Source organism: Sceloporus undulatus, chromosome 2 (genome assembly GCF_019175285.1).
Source record: "Sceloporus undulatus isolate JIND9_A2432 ecotype Alabama chromosome 2, SceUnd_v1.1, whole genome shotgun sequence".
Lineage (NCBI taxonomy): Eukaryota > Metazoa > Chordata > Lepidosauria > Squamata > Phrynosomatidae > Sceloporus > Sceloporus undulatus.
The window spans coordinates 229088568-229107036 of NC_056523.1; the positions used below are offsets into that span (position 1 = coordinate 229088568).

The 18469-nt window shown below is 40.3% G+C and overlaps 1 protein-coding gene across 1 annotated transcript in view; it reads left to right on the plus strand.

The window, feature by feature from the left end:
* The window catches only part of LOC121920604 (dynamin-2-like), an 84308-nt gene that overhangs the window by 37229 nt on the left and 28610 nt on the right, over positions 1-18469 (plus strand). The window contains 3 exon segments of the mRNA XM_042447733.1: positions 8668-8738; positions 14240-14291; positions 15016-15027. Of these exon segments, the coding sequence (XP_042303667.1) occupies positions 8668-8738; positions 14240-14291; positions 15016-15027 (135 nt within the window).

Below are 18469 nucleotides of genomic sequence, written 5' to 3' on the forward strand. Positions count from 1 at the left end.
CTATGATAGTTGCAGTGATTAATTCCACTCTCCTTATCTGAGTGCACTCCAGATGAGTTTTTATTGCCGTTACATGCTGCTTGAGGGATGATGCCTTCCTCCCTCTCTGACCGCACTTCCTCTCCTCCTCCCACTCCTCTTTCTCCCTCTGCTCTCACTCTCAGCTGGGCAGGTGAGGCATGTGGCCACCACTGCCGCTTCCTCTTCCTCCTCTTTTTTCCTCCTCTTCCTCTTCCTCCCCCCAGCTCTCACTGGTGGCATGCAGGGGGGTGGCTGGCAGCATGGGGCTACTGCCACTGCCAAGTTCCTCCTCCTCCTTCTTCTTCCTTTTCCTTCCTCTCCCCTATCACCCCCTTCCCCCACCATCAGTGCCACCTCAACACAGGCTTGCCATCTGCAGATGGTCAAATCTGCAGATGGCAAATCCACAGTACCAAGGGTAGACTGTATGTTGTTAAACAGTAAAAATAAATAACAAGCTTCAATTGGTAGAAAGTTCTTTAGCCCATCTGGAGGCAATACCAGATCAACTGCTAGCTGTACCAGTGCTGTCACATTTATTAGCTACTAAATGGCCTGGTCCCAGTTTATCGGGGAGAGGGAGAGAGCTTATTGTGGATGCCTCCTATGTGAAATATCAGATGATTGAAATAGGCAAATTCTTACCTGTAGTGAGATTTCTTTTCTAGGAGACACAATAGATACTTTCCTCTGTAGTTTTAGACAGTTGAAAACATTCTTACTTGTTAAGACCTTTAGTGAACTTCTACAGTGTGTTATGTTCCCTACCAGTTAATTAGCTTTGCACTGTGTGCTTTTCTTTCTTGACTGATTTTGGTATTTAATAGAAGGATGTTATCCTGGCCTTAAATCTAGCTAAGGAAATAAAGAAGACAGTTTACTAGCTATAACAGAATAGATACGACAGTGGGAACTAGGAGGAAATGCAGGAAACCTAATCATAGTTTTGTTCCTGAGATGAACACTGTCATATCATTGTATCTTACAGCAGAGGCAAAAGTGTGTGATTCTCTTTCTAATCCATCAGTTGTGGCCCAGTTGATGATCACATAGGTTGTTAAGGTTTTGTCCCAGGGCTGAAGTATAACTGAGTCCTCAGGGCCCTACTTCCACCAGATGGAGACAGAATTTGCCTCCAGGATTGGATGAGAGGAGCTACCACTTTTGGGATGCCTCTTTCCACTGAGGAGAATGTTCAAGGTAAGTACTCCGCTCTTGGTTTCTATATCTTTGCTTCTGGGCCTAGTTCTCACTAGTACCACTAAAGAAGGTAGCAATCCTGGTGCACAAACATGGTAGCAGTTGTTGTAAGAAAGAGAAGATTCCAGTTTGTTAGGAAGGTGTGTACCAGTGTCTTTCACCTGCTTCAGTGTTTGGCTCTCTTCTTCTAGATGGAGTTTGATGAGAAGGATTTGAGACGAGAAATCAGCTATGCGATCAAAATATCCATGGTGTAAGGCAAGTATTGCAACACTTAGCTGATTTGATATGTCACCTTAAGATCTGCTTTTGGAATACAGTATGGACATAGTGAGAATCAGGCTCTAGGCAAACTGATAGTTGGGCTGGGAAGCCTCTGCTACTGGTAGTACCTCTCATTCTTCCTAAGAAGAAAAATGTCACTGAGAAGATTTCAGGGCAATGGGATGATATTCTTTTTTGAGTATGCCTTGAGGTTTACAGGCCTCTTTCCTTAAATAAGTTTGAGTAAGAGAGGAGGGAAGAAAAGTGCCTCAGACTGCCCCTCCTTGGGAAGTAGTTGTAGTGGTTCACTGCTTCTGACTGGTGCCTCTCAGCAATCTTTATTTGTTTACCATGCAGCAATGATGTACAGACTTGTTCTCAAGATACCGTGGGCTGCTCCGTGAGTAACTACAGTAAATGTAAATTCGACTCAGAAAGAACATTTTTAATATTTGTATAAATAGGTGAAGATAGAATACATAGGCTAAGAGGTTTCTGAAGTCCTGTTGCAGGAAGAAAAGATTATCACTTCATGTTGTAGGATAATTGCTTGTGACATCCATGCTTCTGAACAAAAACTTTGTCCCTCTTTCCCCTTTACCTACCCTGGCAAAGTATTTGTAGTGAACTCTTGCACTCTGCTTTCCCTGTCCTCTGCTTCCTAGTCACTGTGGGTTATCCCCCCCCCCCATGAAGCTTTTATCCTTAAATTTTCTTTCTTGTCACCTGCTTCCTTCCTTCATAATCTTAGGTAGAAGACAACTTCCTTAGAAAATCTTGTCAGTAGGTCCATTACATATTTAGTTTGCAAAATGTTGTCATGTAGCAGAAATTTATTTTGTTTTTTCTTCTCCCTGCCCTTAACAACCTCTTCATTTTCTGAGCCTGTGTTTTGCTTTTGGGGGGCTGTATAATTTAACTGAAGTATGTTACTGGTGGGGGGGACTTATTTCAGAAGAAAAGCTATAGTCTGCTGGGAATTGCAATCTAGAATATTACCGTCTTTAAACTGTTTTCCTTCCCCCTTGTTTTTCTTTTTTGCCATGTCTGTGCCCTCTCTACCTCCTGTGCGTGGATGATGTAGGACGGGGCTGTTCAACCAGACTTGGCTTTGAGGCCATTGTTGAAAAAGCGGTGGTGAAGCTGAAAGAGCCTTGTCTGAAGTGTGTCGACCTGGTTATTCAGGATTTAATCAATACAGTTAGACAGTGTACCAGTAAGGTATTGAAACTAGCTGAAGGCAGCTTAGCTCTTCTTGAGTGTGTTGGGAAACCTGCCCAAGCTGCACTATTCTAATCTGCCCACAGTGCCTAGACAACCTCCAGGTATTTCTGCAGGCACTTTTTGAAATTGATTGTCTGTTGTTGAGATGGGGATTAGGGTTTATTCAGCAGGAGAAAATGTCTTGTTTTATGAGCTGCTGCAGAGATTCTAAAATGTGGCATCAATATGATTCAGACTGTAATCTTGGTATTTTGTGCAATAAACAACATAAGCTGTTGTGAACCCTCTGGAGGTTTGCCAAGGCTAGTAGGCAGATTCTTCTTGGATCTTGCCCCTTCTCTAAGTGCATGGCTTCTTTGTTGGCATTTAAACTGCTTCCTTTAAGTTGTTTTTTTTTTTTGAGGGGGGGGCAAAAATTTAAGTTTTCAGAAAGCCATGAATAAAAAGCAAACCTGTTACTTTTGCAATTAGTTTCAAATGTATTGGTTGGAGTAATGAACTACATCCACTCTAAGTTCTCAATCTGTTGAGAAAAGTAGTGGTTCTATATGGTTGTCCTGTCTATATGGTTATTTATATATCTAAAAGCTGACATGTTACAATACTTAGTTTTCCTTGCTTTGTTTTTGATTCAAAAGCAAGGTGTATATAGTGAGTTTGCAGGATCATTTTGCCTGAGTGTTTGCCTTGGCAGAATTGATTATTAATAAAGCAGTGAAAATGCTCCCTTTAAGAGTGGTTTACATTGCTTGCTTATTGCAGTGTGTATGCTGTAGGATGGATTTTGGGTCTGCTTCTGACAGAGAAATTGTGAGCTTTTGTTGATGTAACGTGAAGAAGCCAGCACTTGCTCTCCAAGGTCCTTCATTTCCCATCTATCCAAATGCGGCAAGATCATCTGCTGTCTTACCCCAATGGTATCTGAGCAGAGGCTGAGCAACTTTCTTGGAGTTAGGACTATTTAAGGGGGCCTAACTTCTGACATATCATACTTTGAGTAAGCATTTCTGTACCATTTGAATGGATTCCTATTGACCTTCAAAGAGGTGGATGTAAAAAAAAAAAAAAGAGGTGGATGTAGGAGACAGCTATGAAAGTGGGAGTATTTGGAGACACTGCAATGACAGAGGATTGCCTTCAAGTCTCAGAGGTCTCAAGGACCTTTGTGTTGGGAAGGAACATTTCTTGCGTACCAAATACCTCAACATTGTGGGACAAAGTGGGTAGACTATGAATGCTAACATGAAGTGCTGAATGCCAATTCAAGCCACACTTTTACTGATTGTCTGTGGTCTTGTACCATGTCGAGTTGCGTGTGGTGGTTTTATGATGAGACAAAACACTTCCCGCTTATTTAAAGTGGACAAGTTAAGGAGACGTGTTGTAGCTGGCATTCTCACAACATCAGTAGCAGTGAACTAGTTTATATATGAAGCAACATTAAGTCACGTAAACCCTCTTTCCTTCTATAGTATGGAAACACATTGACTGGACTTACATCAATGTGTAATCCAGCATCTTTGGAATCTGATCTCCTGTGTTGATAATAACTACTGCAGGTGTGCAAGGCCAACAATTTTGGGCTAGCTAGAAATAGCAAACATCATACAAACCTGTGAAATTTTTCTCTTATCCTTCCTCTCTCCCCTCAACTGCTTGGCAAAGGAAAGGATTTGCACTCTGCATGTGACAGTCTCTTGCCAAATAGTGAAATCTTTTACCACGTTTTCTACAGATCAAGTCTAAATATAATGTAGTCACTCTAGTGTGCTTTGTAGTACAAATTCAGCCACATGCAGCCACCTGCAACCATGTTCAAAGAGAATCTTCCTGATGATAATCTCCTGAGAGAGCAAGCAGGTAGAACTCAGACACAGCTCTCAAGGAAGGTGGAATTGTAGGTCTGATTCAACCTAGCCTAGCTATGGAGCCTTCCATTTCCTTCAGAAATTCAGATGGCTTCTGATGACATTACCATTACTTCTGTCAGGAGAAGACAGTTTCAGGGTCAGAGGGCCATTGTTTCTGGTTCTTAAACTTTGCCTGAGCTACACCAGTTATTTAGAATGAATAGGCAATGACTAGAAGGTCACCCCTGATTTTTAAAATCCACTTCCACTTTTAAGGAATGGATTTGTTGTTAAAGGAGCATTAAGGGGGCATATCTTCATTCACAAGAGAATCATACACCCCTCTAGGTAGATTCTCTCTTTTCTTTTAAAAAACTTTTTTTCTTATTGGGGGGAAGATTTAGGGACTTTAAAAATGCTCAAGAGGGTGCATAACTTCAACTCATTCTACATCACTGTTTGATTAAATTTGGTACAGGGCTAATTTCTTCTGCCTTTGGGAGCCAATCCGAGATGGGTTTTCACACTTTTTGCCAAGCACTTCCTGTTGTCACCTGGAATGCTTTTCTGGCAATAAGCAACCAAAACACAGTTCCATTGCCAGGTCTTAAAGCTATTGTAAGTGCTGCTGGGTAGCTCACCTCAAGAGTACTGTGAGGGACTGATTCCTTGTTGATGGCGGACAGTGTAAGAAGGATCTTCCTGAGGAAGTGCTGCTGCTTTTCATTTGCACATTACTAACCTGTTAAATCTGTCACTTTTTTCTCCCTGTTCTTCGGATTTCTCCTTTGTGTTCGTGTTTTCTGCATGGTACAGGACGGGGCTCTTCACACCTGACATGGCTTTTGAAGCCATAGTGAAAAAACAGATTATAAAGCTCAAAGAGCCCAGTTTGAAGTGTGTTGATCTGGTGGTCTCAGAGCTGGCCATGGTCATTAAAAAGTGTGCAGAGAGGTAATGAGTCTGTACTCTTCTTTCTCATCTCCCAAGTTTTCCTAACACCTGAAATATAGCTGCTTGTGGTGCCCAGGTAAAAGAAAGTTTGCCCTGTATTTATGTTAGGCCAGTCTGTGTTTGTGCCAAGCAAGATTCCTACAGTTGCCATTCTGTAAACATCCCAAAGATGCATCCTCTTCAGAGCATCTTAACCTGAATGCTTATTTGCCCACTTGGCTTCTGGTTGTTAGATTGCATTTCCTGTGGACTGTTATACTTGGAATGGCAATAATGTTGCAGAGATATTGCTTGGCTGGAGCAATTTAGTGGAACCAAATTCTGAAACCCTAGGGGCGCTATGTATGGAAGGAGACTGCCCTTTTGGGTTGCTGTGTGCCCAGAGTTGTACATAAATACTACATAAGGACCTGTGGCATGATTTATGCTGGGGGGACATTCTGGCACTATGAAATCGAGGGAACTGTAGTAGTCTTCTATATTTAATAAAAACGCAAGTAGCTCTCTTTTCTCCTGTGGCACTAAGACGTTAGTTACCTTGTCTTCCTTTTCTCTCATAGGGATCTTAGGCTGTTTCCCAGAAGGAGGCCATGGGGGAGCATAGGACACATATTAAGCCATTCCCCATATTATTTGGGATCTTTACTGAAGTCACAAACACTTGTTTTGTTTTGGGGTTTTTTTTTTTATTCAGTCCTTGTAAATGGTAAAACTGGGAGGCAGCCCATCCCTTCCCTTCCTCTGCCCTGTGTATCTGTTGTGAATTAATATATAAAGTTGCAGAGATCTGATCTCTTTCCCGCTTGTCCTCAGCTTGGTTCTTACCCCAGGCTGCGAGAAGAAACAGAAAGAATTGTTACTACATACATCAGAGAACGTGAAGGGAAAACCAAGGACCAGGTGAGAGTCATAATTGTTCCCTGCTAAACTGGATGAGACTGAGTGAGATAGCTCAATCACAATCCTAAAGGTCTTTCTTTGCTGCTAGCTGACAGTGGATACACTGTAGTATCTCTGAAGGGCCCAGTCACAATGTCATGGCCACCATTTTGAGAGACCTTTAGGTTGTTTCTGGATAGGCTTCCACAGTTCCTTCAAAGCATGTGCACCCCGTTAGGTATATTGAACATGTTCTGTTATTTATTTTGAGTCAGTATTTCATCCAGGCATCTTGGGTTCTCTTTTGATTTTTGTTCTGTTTACTCTTGAAGGGCCGTCCTGACTGATATGGTGGTTTGCCCCTTCCCAAACTTCCATGGCAGATTCTCTACCCTCCACCCTGATTGTGTAGAAATGGTGGGGTGGCAACATCCCTCCAAACTAATGCCCCCTTTGGGGACTGGGAGTTGGCAACATTGTACCCATTTGTATTGGATTACTTGCTGTCATCATACAGTTGGACATTTCACCTGTAAAACACATGAAAAAACATACAGAACCTTATCTCTTTAAGTGGTCCCGCCCCCCAGTTGTCTGAGGGACAGCAACCCGGCCCCCGGCTCAAAAAGGTTGCCTACCCCTGCTTTAAAGTGTCCCTGTTCTGTATGCCTCTTACTTTTCCTGGAGAGTTGATCTCAACTGAGGAAATCAGCTCTAAAAAAGAACTGGAATTCTCTCTGTAGCTGACCTTGGATACCCATAACTCCTCTTTCACAACACACTCAATACCCTCACCTTAAGAAATCAACTTTTATTTAAAAGACACAGGAAATACGTAACTGCTTTATTGCTGCATTGCTAGATTTTGCTAAAAGAAGTACAGAAAGAACTACATCCCTGAGAACTGGATCAAAGATAACACAAATATTTATTTGTAAGGCATCTTCTGATACCAGGAAGTTTTAAAAAGTTAATTTTAAAGAAAATAACTTAGGTTTTAACTGGTCACCCTGACTAATTATAGCTTTTTAAATGTCTGCCATATCCCCTTTGGAATGTTTGTTATGCTTCCTGTTAATAAAACTCCACACTAATGGAAGGACGTTGGGAATTTTTCTGCCTCTTTGAATTCCACCAGCTTATTTCCACATCTCTTGTGTGATGAACTGACTCACAAACCAGCCAGTCAGAAGCCAGAAACCCTAAGCTAATCAGGTGCTGGCTTAGCATTTTGTTAGTGTGGGATGTTGATCGTAGACCAAGAAAGGGTCTGATCGGTCCAGAGAGGGACTGTATTAGTTTTGGGAGTCTAGAGAAGAGAGACTCAGTGTAGCCAGACTCTGAAAAAGGGGTTTCAGTTACTTAATTTCCTGAGGGATATTATAGTCTGTGTGGCTGAGTTATTAATTGGGATTTAAGAACAAACCTGTATATATGTAACCAAGAAAGACACAGTAACAACTTCATGTCCAAGTTACCTTTTTCCATTCTGCTTTAAAATAAACTATTATTCTTGTTTGAATATCTATTTGGCCTGTGTTTTGAAATCAAACCACGCTACTGATCTTTAGAAACGCAGAGGGGTTGGTCCACCATAGGAGAATATCTTGGGGCCCTTCACATAAATTAGGTGAGAGCAGGGTCTAAAGAGCCAGTGTCAAGGTGAAGGGTGGGCAGAGGCCTTTCACAGGCCTTACCTCTACAATCTTAACTCCTTGCAGTACTGAGGAAAATCTTTTTTCCAGATGAGTTGTTACAGTGTCTAACTGGAAGATAAATTTCATATCACTACAAAAGAAATTGATGTTTACCTTTACAGTGATGAGGCTTGTATATTACATATAGGACAACAAATCAGATTTCTTATGTACATATAATATGGCTACAAATCAGATTTCTTGATATATATGAAATACTGAAAATTTAATCATAGATTTTAAGTGTGGCAACACACGATTTCTTCAGAAGCATTTAAAAAGTGTCAGGTGGAAAAAATGCACACAGACTTAGTGAAATTCTTTGGCAGGGACATTTTTAACAATGGGCATTCATGGAAAAAATAGTTTTGTGTTAGGTTATAAGTTTCTAGGATGTGACTCAAATGTGATCATTCTTTTATGTTAAACTGAAGTCATTTTGATTGGTGCTATCAAGAAATTATGCATAAAAATTAAGCAAGTCTTTATTGAGTTCGTATTTTAAATACTAGGTGGGATTATTCGTTCAACTGCTTGTCATCTAGCTGAGCTTGCCTTTTCATCTTTTCTCTCTTCAGATTCTCCTGTTGATAGACATCGAGCTATCCTACATCAATACCAACCATGAGGACTTCATCGGATTTGCAAAGTGAGTATCTGCTGCAAAGTAAAATCCAAGAGATTCGAGGAAGCATTATGAGGCCTGGATAGTGTGACTGTTGAATTTCTTGGTTAACCAGCATTTTGTGACTGGATGCCTGTTCAGCTGGTTCAAACCAAAGCTAAACATGGTTTAATTGCTTCTTCACTCAGGGATTCTGGCTGTTTTCACAGATTCCAATACTGAGATTCAGTGAAATGGGATGATTGTCTAAAACCAGTTATATATTGAGATCAGACTTGAATGTTCTGAAAAATAAAAGCTTTCAGACCATTGAAGATTCCTTCAGATTCTTCCAAATTCTTAAGAGTAGGTAACACAGAGGAAGGATTCCGATACACAGTAAACCAAGGAACTATGAAAGCCCTGGCTTACCAGTTATAAGTGGTCTACTGATACATGTTGCTCACTTGCTTCTACCTGTAGTAGGAACAGCTGAACAAACCATTGCACAAAGCTCTGGTTTGCTTAGCATGCTGTTCAAACATGGACACAATGTCTTTTCTTGATTATTTTTCGCCCAATAAACCAGAAAAAAGAATCAGGGTTTGTTTCAGGTTTGGAAGGGAAGCGGTGAATACATTTGGAGGACATGCTAAACAGACTGTGGCAGAAAGTTTTGTGGTTTATCAGGAGCCATTTTGAAGACCAGGGTTCTCGGTGTTGCCTGGTTTATTTTGCTGGCCAACCACAGCCTGAGAATGAATGAAATCAAAGACAACACATATATTACTTTAGTTTTGTGTCGTACCCCATTATAAAGAGATGTTTCAAGCAGCTCAGGAATACACCCAGTTGAAATGCAAATTACATTATTAAAACTTCAGTCCTTTTAATTTTATATACATTATTATTTTTCCCTGCACCAAAGGCTCCAGCTATCAAAACCAGCCAAAACAGGAAAGTCTTATATCACATTCAGAAAAGTGCTTTGGTTAGTTTTCAGTAAATTGATATACTGTACAGTGCAGTCCTTGGGAGAGCCTCTCCATGTGGGTGTATTTGAGAGAGATGGTCTGATGTTGTGCACAGATAGTACTGAGAGTAAATGAACTATTGAAATGTGGTGTCCTATTGAAACATAAAAAAGACTATTCACAGGCATGTTCAACGATTGAGTTTTGAAGGGGAAAAGCTAGTACTTTGAATTGTGACCAGAGGAAAATGGAGAGGCTAAGCAAAATGCTGGATGATTGGTACAATGAGTTTCTGGTATCTATTGTTGTTATATGGATTGTCTTTTTATATGAATTATCTTTTTGAAGTTTGAAAGAGCTATGTATGTACATTATAATTGAATAGCTGTAGAGTAACACATTCACGAATGATTGACAGATCTGAATACATCAAAAAGAGATGCATCTTTCTGTCTTATGTGGAAACAAACAAACACCTCTAGCTTTGAATTACAACTTGGGCTTTAATAGCAAACAGCTGATCCAGGAGCATCTTGGGGACTCAAAAATGCTTTGATTCATTCAGGTCCTGGTGATTACTTCTTAAAGTCATTCTTTGTCACTTTTATATTCATACTTTGAGAATGCAGCTCGGAGGGAAATTAGTAAAGTGTAACCCTTCCTCTATTCTAAAAAGTCAGAGAGAGGGGGGAGTGGGGCAACTGTTTGCATTTTCCCTGACTCCCTCTACTACTATTTTTCTTCCTTGTTACTTAGCAGTTGCACAGTCTAGTTTCCTTGTTTTTTGTATTTAGATGCCTTTGTATAATTACAATATATTCATCTGACTTCTCACATGCTTCTTGGCTTTCTTTACTGTAATCTTACATTTGGTCTCTTTGAGTTTGTATCTCTCTCCCCCTCTTTATGAGAGAAATGCTTCACATTTAATGGAAGAAATGTTTTTATGGCTTCCTTGACTGCTTAAATCATGTAGTTTTCAACAGATTCATGCACCTTACAATATATGCTATATGTTGTACTTGGTTTTGCTGTCTAAATCAACTATTACCTCCAACTTCCCAAGGATTTTGACTTTCCTTTGGTCCTTTTTTTATTTGTGGGGTTATCTAATAAGGTTTTGATTTTTATACACACACACACACACACACACACACACACACACTAGTAGCAACCATTTAATTTCTTCATTGTTCAAGACGAGCCTGCCTACTTCATGTACTTTCTCTTTAACTCAGAATGATCTTAGCATGTAACAGCTCTAATCTCTGATTATTTGTCCCATATATACTCATCTATAAATTGAAAATTGTAAAACCAATAATGGGCTCCAAAATCTTAGGTTAACCTATATACAGGTCAGTACAGTAATACCGCTCAGATGCTGAGACTGTGAGCCTTGGAAAAATTGGTGATGAAAGGAAGGGGAAAGAAAGAGAGAGAACAGAGGTTTGTGTTCCCCATTTTGCAGGCCATGAGCCTTGGAAAAGTTGGTGGTGAAAGGAGGGGAGAGAGAGAGAACAGAGGTTTGTCTCCCCATTTTACTTACTGATACTGTGACCCTTGGGAGAAGTCCAAAGAGGGAGAAGACAGGAAGGAAGTGGTGTTTTCTTCCCCCCTTTAGATCCTTTGTTACATGCCCCTAAGTTTGGCCCTAGACTTATCCACGGGTCATATCAAAATCCATTATTTTGGACCCAAAACCTGTCCTCGACTTATACATGAGGTTGACTTATAGACAAATATATACAGTAATTGTGTTGTTCATGGAATAGGTAACATTTCTTAAGCTATTGTGGTGAACCTAAACCCTACTGCTTAACTATATATTGGAATCTAGGATGTCTTCTCTGTTTACCAAGCTAATTTGTACTTCCATTTACTACTAGTTATCACCAGCAACTTCAAGTTTTCCCCTCTTATCTGTCTGAGTGCTTTTCTAGTCACAAGCTTAAGTCACATGCCTATCACAAACCCAGTTATGGGCTATGTTTATATTTGTAATTATCAAATATCCCAAGATTTCTGTCTTTAAGATACATATATTTGTGGCCCATTAATGAAAAATTGTGACTCTTTTTGGTAAGAACGGCTTCCCATTTTCCCAATAAGTTGCCGTTCTTCATTAAGGCCATCATTATCTACTCAACCACAGGACCTGCCAGATTATGGCTTTTTTTGCCATGCCCCAACTATCTGTTGGTTTTTGCTCTTTGTCCAGGAAGTAGTGTCTCTATACCTCTAGCTCCTGAGCAACTTGGTAATACTTTTGAGAGTCAGATGCTTTTTTTTACTGAGCAACTTCCACAGCCTTTGCTCAGGGTAGACAGTTGTATATGAGATGCTTGGCACAAGTCCCTGGACTCATTGCCAGCTTTCTTCTTATCTATATTCTACAATGTGGGTGCCTCCAGAAGTGGTAACCAAGTCAGACTCCCTTGCAGGGATAGTTTTTTTTTTCTGCACATATTTGCAAATGTATATTTGTCATACAAGTTAAAGTAATTCCTTTCATTGTATTCCACATAAACATTGGTTGCAAAATTTCAAGGATCTTGCCACTTTTTAGACCTACAGTAAACAGTCTCTACATAGAAGATCCCTGCATTTTTAAAAATCTGTTTTTGTATTATTCTGTAGTGACACCTTGAGCACTTACCGTGGCTAGGACTACAGATAGTATATATATCCCCAGTACAACAAGAAAACTTCAGGGAGTCTCAACAGAGTATCCTGTTCTTTCTCTTTTTTCTTTACCCTTTTCTCTAGTGTAGCACATGTGTGTGTTGCATTCAGTCTCTATTTTGCATCTGTTCCTTTGACACTGAATTCACAAGTCCTTCTTTTTCCTTCGTCTTTCTTGGTCTTGTTTGAATATTTGTCTTCTCTATGGATACCTCTGAAACTTCTCTCAATCTCCCCAGCTGTTACACTGAGCAGCACATGGTGGCTGGGTGCGTATCTGCCTGTGAGAATTTGTCACTATTATGATTGCATTCAAGCTTGACTAACCTTTGGAGCACAAGTTGAAGGGGTTTTAAGAAGACTGAGGTGGAAACTGTAATTAGACAGTACACAAACTATTTGGCAAGCATTAGTGTATCTCACAATGGAAAGATCCTCTCATTGCTAGCCTGTTTAGTTCAGTAGATCAAGAGTAGTAAAGCTAGTACTATTTCTCAAGCAGAGACCTTTAATGGCATCTGAGATGTAGAGAAAAACTTGAGATGATCAGAAATACAATGCTTGATTGTTACAATTCTAGCCCTCTATGCTGATTAAGATACCTCTTTCCAAGCCCGCATGTGCTTTCTTTAGGGTTCCCGCAAAGAGGGATCATGACTTTTGCTCTCTGTGGTTTTTTGGCCCCCATGCTTTCAGATAGATATGTACGTCTTTCCCCTCACTTATCCTGACCTTTTTTTCCTGTTACTATAAGAATTCAGGCTCAAAATCAAAGATGCAGATTGATCTGGTTAATGCAAAGTGTTCTGAGTTGGATGGCTATGTTTAACCCCTTTTAGCATAAGGATATATGGTAGAATTTATTTTGTGTACATGCAGCTGTGTAGCAAGGCACTTATTACTTTAAGGTCAGTTGTATCTAGCCAGTAAGGGAACTTAGACTTGTACTTTCCATTTCTGACTCTGCAGAGATTTTCCTTCCACCCCATCTTAGTGGGAGATGAAACCAAGCAATCACATGGCATGGAAAGACAGTAGGATATATATACTGTTGGTTGAGAGGAGGTGATTTGCATGTTAATCTGTGTATTGTTCTGTTGTTGAATGGCAAGGCCTCTGGGTGTCCATTTACTTAGTGATCCATTCTCTGCTGGGAATCCCCCCCTCATACTGGGTGGTTTTGGTGGTGGTGGTATTATTATTATTATTAATATTATTATTATTATTATTATTATTATTATTATTATTATTATTATTATGGTGTTTTTCAGAACTGGTAGCCAAATTTTATTTACTTTAAGAGTTTCTTCTTTCCTATTGAAATTGTCCATGTGTTTATGGATTTCAATGGCTTCCCTGTGCATTCTAACCTGGTAGTTGTTGGCACAGTCCAGAATTTCAGTGTTTTCAAACAGCATTTTATGCCCAGGATAGTTTATAACATGTTCTGCTACTGCTGGTTTTTATGGCTGACCCATTCAACACAGAACAATACACAGATTAACATACTAATCACCTCCTCTCGACCAACAGTATACATACCCCACATCCTTCCATTCCAGCATTCTCTGAAGACCGCAACCACAGCTGCTGGTGAAATGGCAGAAATAAACTCTTCTAGAACATGTCCTCATAGCCCGAAAAACCCACAAAAAACAACTTTGTTTTGTATGCTCGTAGCTATTTTGCCCTGTTGCTGATGGGCTTTTTCCTTCAGGCATTAGCATTTTCTTGTTTGCTCTTCTTTAATTTTGCTTGACGTGAATAGGAATGAATGCTTTGCTTTTCCCAAGTGTTGCTAACATGCAGGTTTACTTTGTGGAGGTGTGATGGTGATAGTAGATGTACTTAATGTAAAATCATATTTTTGTCCTTTTTTTTCTCCAGTGCACAGCAAAGGAACACTCAGGCAAATAAGAAAAGAGCAATACCAAATCAGGTACTGGTTCATGTTTACTTCCTTCAGCTGATAGAACAATGTCAAGTCACTCAACTGAGCATATGGGCCCGCTTTGTGTAGTTGCAAAAGGTTGACCTGGCTTGTAAGCATGGCAGTTGTTTAACAAAGGAGTTGATGCTCTTGTCATATATCATTTAAAAACAGAAAGTGACAGTGACAGTGATGGTGGCAGTAAACTGCAGGACGTATAGTGCATCTATCAAATTGCTGCTAAATTATTTAGACCAGGATAAATTCTGCAGTCTACCTTCGTTTTTCCCTTTAGAAATGACCCTCACACTACGCCAGTTGTAACATGATAGAAGAGGAAACCCTCCAAGACAGAATCATGCAATCTTAAAATCCCAGAAGGGAATTTGTCATCTTTGAGTCTCTTCCCATTGCTGGTAGGCAGGACTTGAGCAGAAGACTGTAAATGTAGCTTGTTGCATGATGTTAATCTGTATATAATACATCTAAAAATGTTGAATCTTGTTTGGAAAGACTGTAATGAAATATTAACACTGTACAGTTATAATTAATAGCATGTAACCTTTTTCTTTTACTGTTTTTTTTCCTGCTTTTCCTTTTTTTCTCTACTATTTTTGTGCTTCCTGCTTCCCCCTTTCCCCTTCTACTCCATTATTTGGTTTTCTTCACTTTTCTGTCTCTCATCCTGCTTTTCTTTATTTACCTGCACCACTAATTTTGCCAACCTCTAAAGGGTGAGATACTGGTAAGTACCTGTATAATGTGCTAGTGATAGATAAACTTTGGTGATGGAGACTTGCTTCCTCCCCAAATTGAGTCATCTTTCTAACTCATACAAAGTGCACTTAATTGCATAGAAAAGCGGGTAACTTCAAATGGAGGAGATCCAGACATGGGAATTGTGATCTTAAACCTAGTGATGAAGTCTTAGACTTACCAAGCTTGCAAGGAATATGGTTTTAGGTAATGATGGTGACTTTCTAAACCTTTATTCAGCATGAAGAGAGTTAGTACTAGTTCCCTTGTTCCTGGCAACGCCAAGGCATTTTGCTATATTGGAAATAGACTGGGCAATTTCTTACAGAAAGGCTCCTCTTTGTGCCTGGCTGGAAGCTATCCCATCCTTTCTTTGTGCTCTTTTGGTATGCTGGAGTGCCATGCTCATTCTGGTAACTAGTCATTAAGTCTCTGGACTTCAGTTGTAGGTGAATCCCTGGACTCTGCCTTCATTTAAGATTGAGAAACAGATCTGTGAGATGAGAGTGGGATGCCTTGGGTGCTGGTAAACTTAATTGAAATGCTGTGAACTACGGTCAGTGTGCTGCAGTGGTTTGGGTGTTGGGCTAGGACTCTGGAAACCAGGGTTTGAATCCCAGCTTGGTCATGGAAACCCACTGGGTGACCTTGGGCAAGTCACACTCTCTCAGCTTCAGAGGATGTCAATGGCTAACCCCCTCTGAAGAACCTTGCCAAGAAAACCCCATGATAGGTTTGCCTTAGAGCTGCCATAAGTCAGAAGTGACTTGAAGGCACACAACTTACAACAATGAACTACTGTCTTCTCTGCCATTTTTGGCTTTTACTCTTCCCCCCCCCCCCCCCCCCCCTCTGAAATTACGTTTAAATCCTTTATTTACTGTGCCATGCTGTGGAGGCTAATTTGCTCTTTGGAGTATTATCTCAGGCAACTTTGGGATATGGCTTAGGATATGGTCCCAGACTCCAAGTGAAATAAGAGCAAATCAGGTGACTAACAGTTCTAGTCTTGTATATTACCAACATTTGCTTTGCTATCATTGCCTGTTTTCAGAGCAACATTCTGTCAAATAGAGCAGGCTATATGAAGAAGCACCTGCAGTCTAGGTGGTGTCTATCCCAGTCAAAAGTGTTGCTTGACAATCCTGTCCAACTGGAATAGTGACAGCAGTCTCAGGTAAAAGGAATGTCTACAGTTTGTTTGCCGTTCAGAAGGACATCTAAGAATGTTGACAAACAGCAGAGACTCCTTCAGAGCTAGAGTTGTCTGCCCAGGCTCAAGTGGCTAACAGAGATATTATATTATGTGATACATCCATTTGCCCATTTTGTTTGGCAGCTATTACCATTACCACCATGCGGCCTTCCTTCCTGCTACGTGCACATCTATTTCATTCCTGGGCAAAGAAATTGCATGCCCCACCGCTCCATTGCATTCCTTTCCCATGTCTGGTGAAACCCAATGCTGTACCATGCTTTTCCTTTAAGTGCACTATTTCCTATGAAATTTAGGCTGGTAACATCAGAATCATAGAATCATTTGGCTTGATTAGAGAAACCGTTTCAACTCAGAAGTCTCTGAGGGATGTGTTATGGATGGTCTTGGAGTTGGAAATCAAATTGGCACACTTCTTGTTAGCTTGGCAAGAAATGGAATTGCCAGAAACTTTGTTTTGTGGATGAGGGGATGTTGCCTTAATAACAAGAAATTCCTCCACCCATTTTTATCTTGCGGATAGTTTTTTTTTCTTTTCAAAATGGATGCAGTAATATTATCTACATATAAAACGTACATGCTCACAGAGCCACTTTGAATACTTATGCATTCATTTAACTCAAGATTTGAGATGTTGGAAGTTTCCTGTCCATGTGATGTTTTCCACTGGGTGAAAATTCCTCCCCGCTTTCTGTGTTCACTCCTAGCAGACCAAAATGCTTAACTGGTGTAAAGTCTGTATGTATTACTGAAATGCCTTGGCCTGCTTTTCTTAGAATCTCAGGCAGCTTGTCCAGAATTCCTATCACTGAGAAATTCTGAATGTCCTGAAGAATCTGAAATTTCTGATATATCCATTTTCATGATTCCTCTGAGGAAACTTGAAAACATTAATACTCAAGTACTGTGCAATGGCACACTAGTATGCTGCAAGAAATTAGAGTTAATGCCAAAGTACCCATTCATAGAAGAGGCTGCCCACTGTGTTTTCATGACTCACTGAAGGCATGTTTGGAAATGTAACTCATTCCAGAAATGTGGAGGAGCTCCTTTGAGGTTGATTCATTCTTAGTCTTAACACATGCACCCTTTTTCAAGAGTGCAATATGTCTCTAAAAGAGAGATTACAAAAAAGAAAGAAAGAAAGAAATTACCAGCTGTCTTGAATTTGGGTAACACATAAAGCCTCATGAGGGCCCCTGTTCTCTATGACTCCAATGCCATCCCTAGATGGTGTTTTCTTATTGCTGAGTGTGAGAATGTAGGCTGTTCCGCAGTAAGAGGAAGGTGGAAATCTGACTGGCTGGGCTGTGTCTTGCTTTTTATAAGATCTGAAGGTAAAACTTGCTTCTCTGGCAATACTTGGTTTAGAAGGCATCTTGCTACATTTGAAAGGAAGTGGGGAGCCCTAAGGAAACTAGTTCTTCTTCCTTTAATTTATTTTTATTTCTTCAGGGCTTAGATGAGGAAGCTGCAGGATAAAGTTGAAAGCCACTGATACCCAGGAAAGAGCATCTGTTGTTCTTTCTTCCTAAAATTTGCCTTGCCCCATACTATTTGTCCCCCCTTGTTCTGTTAAGGCTCTTCTTTTTTCCCCCCCCCTCCCAATAACAGCAAAAATGGCAGCCTCCTCTTCTTTTTCTGGACAAGTGTCTTAGCTGCCTTTGATCCAGTCTTCTATCCCCATTCCTTTAAAACCAATTTATATTTTTAATTGTGAGTGATTTCTGATTCATGCACATTTAAATAAAAAAGGAATACTTTAAGAAAAATGTGAGGGGCAACTTTTGCTTTTGTGACACATTGCAGTACCCCCTTCAATTTTGATCAATTTAGAGTTGAAAATTAAATTGGAAGACATTTTCAGTTTGAAATTCTGGATTGTGCCTGCCCTTTTTCGTTTTTAATTTGGGATGTTGGGGCTGTGGTAATGTAAACCACCGTTCTTGGGGCCTCAAGGCGCAATGATTCACCATTTGGAGCAGGGTACAATAAAATGAGAGAGCCAACATGGTGTAGTGGCTTGAATATCAGACTAGGTCTCTGGAGACCAGGGTTTAAATCCCAGCTCAGCCATGTAAACTCACTGGATGACCTTAGGCAAGTCATAGCCTCAGAGGATGTCAAAGACACCCCCCTGAAAAAACTCCCCCTGCAAAAATCCCTTGAGGGCCACATAGGCTGAATTTTCCCACCCCTCCTTTTTCTGACCTGG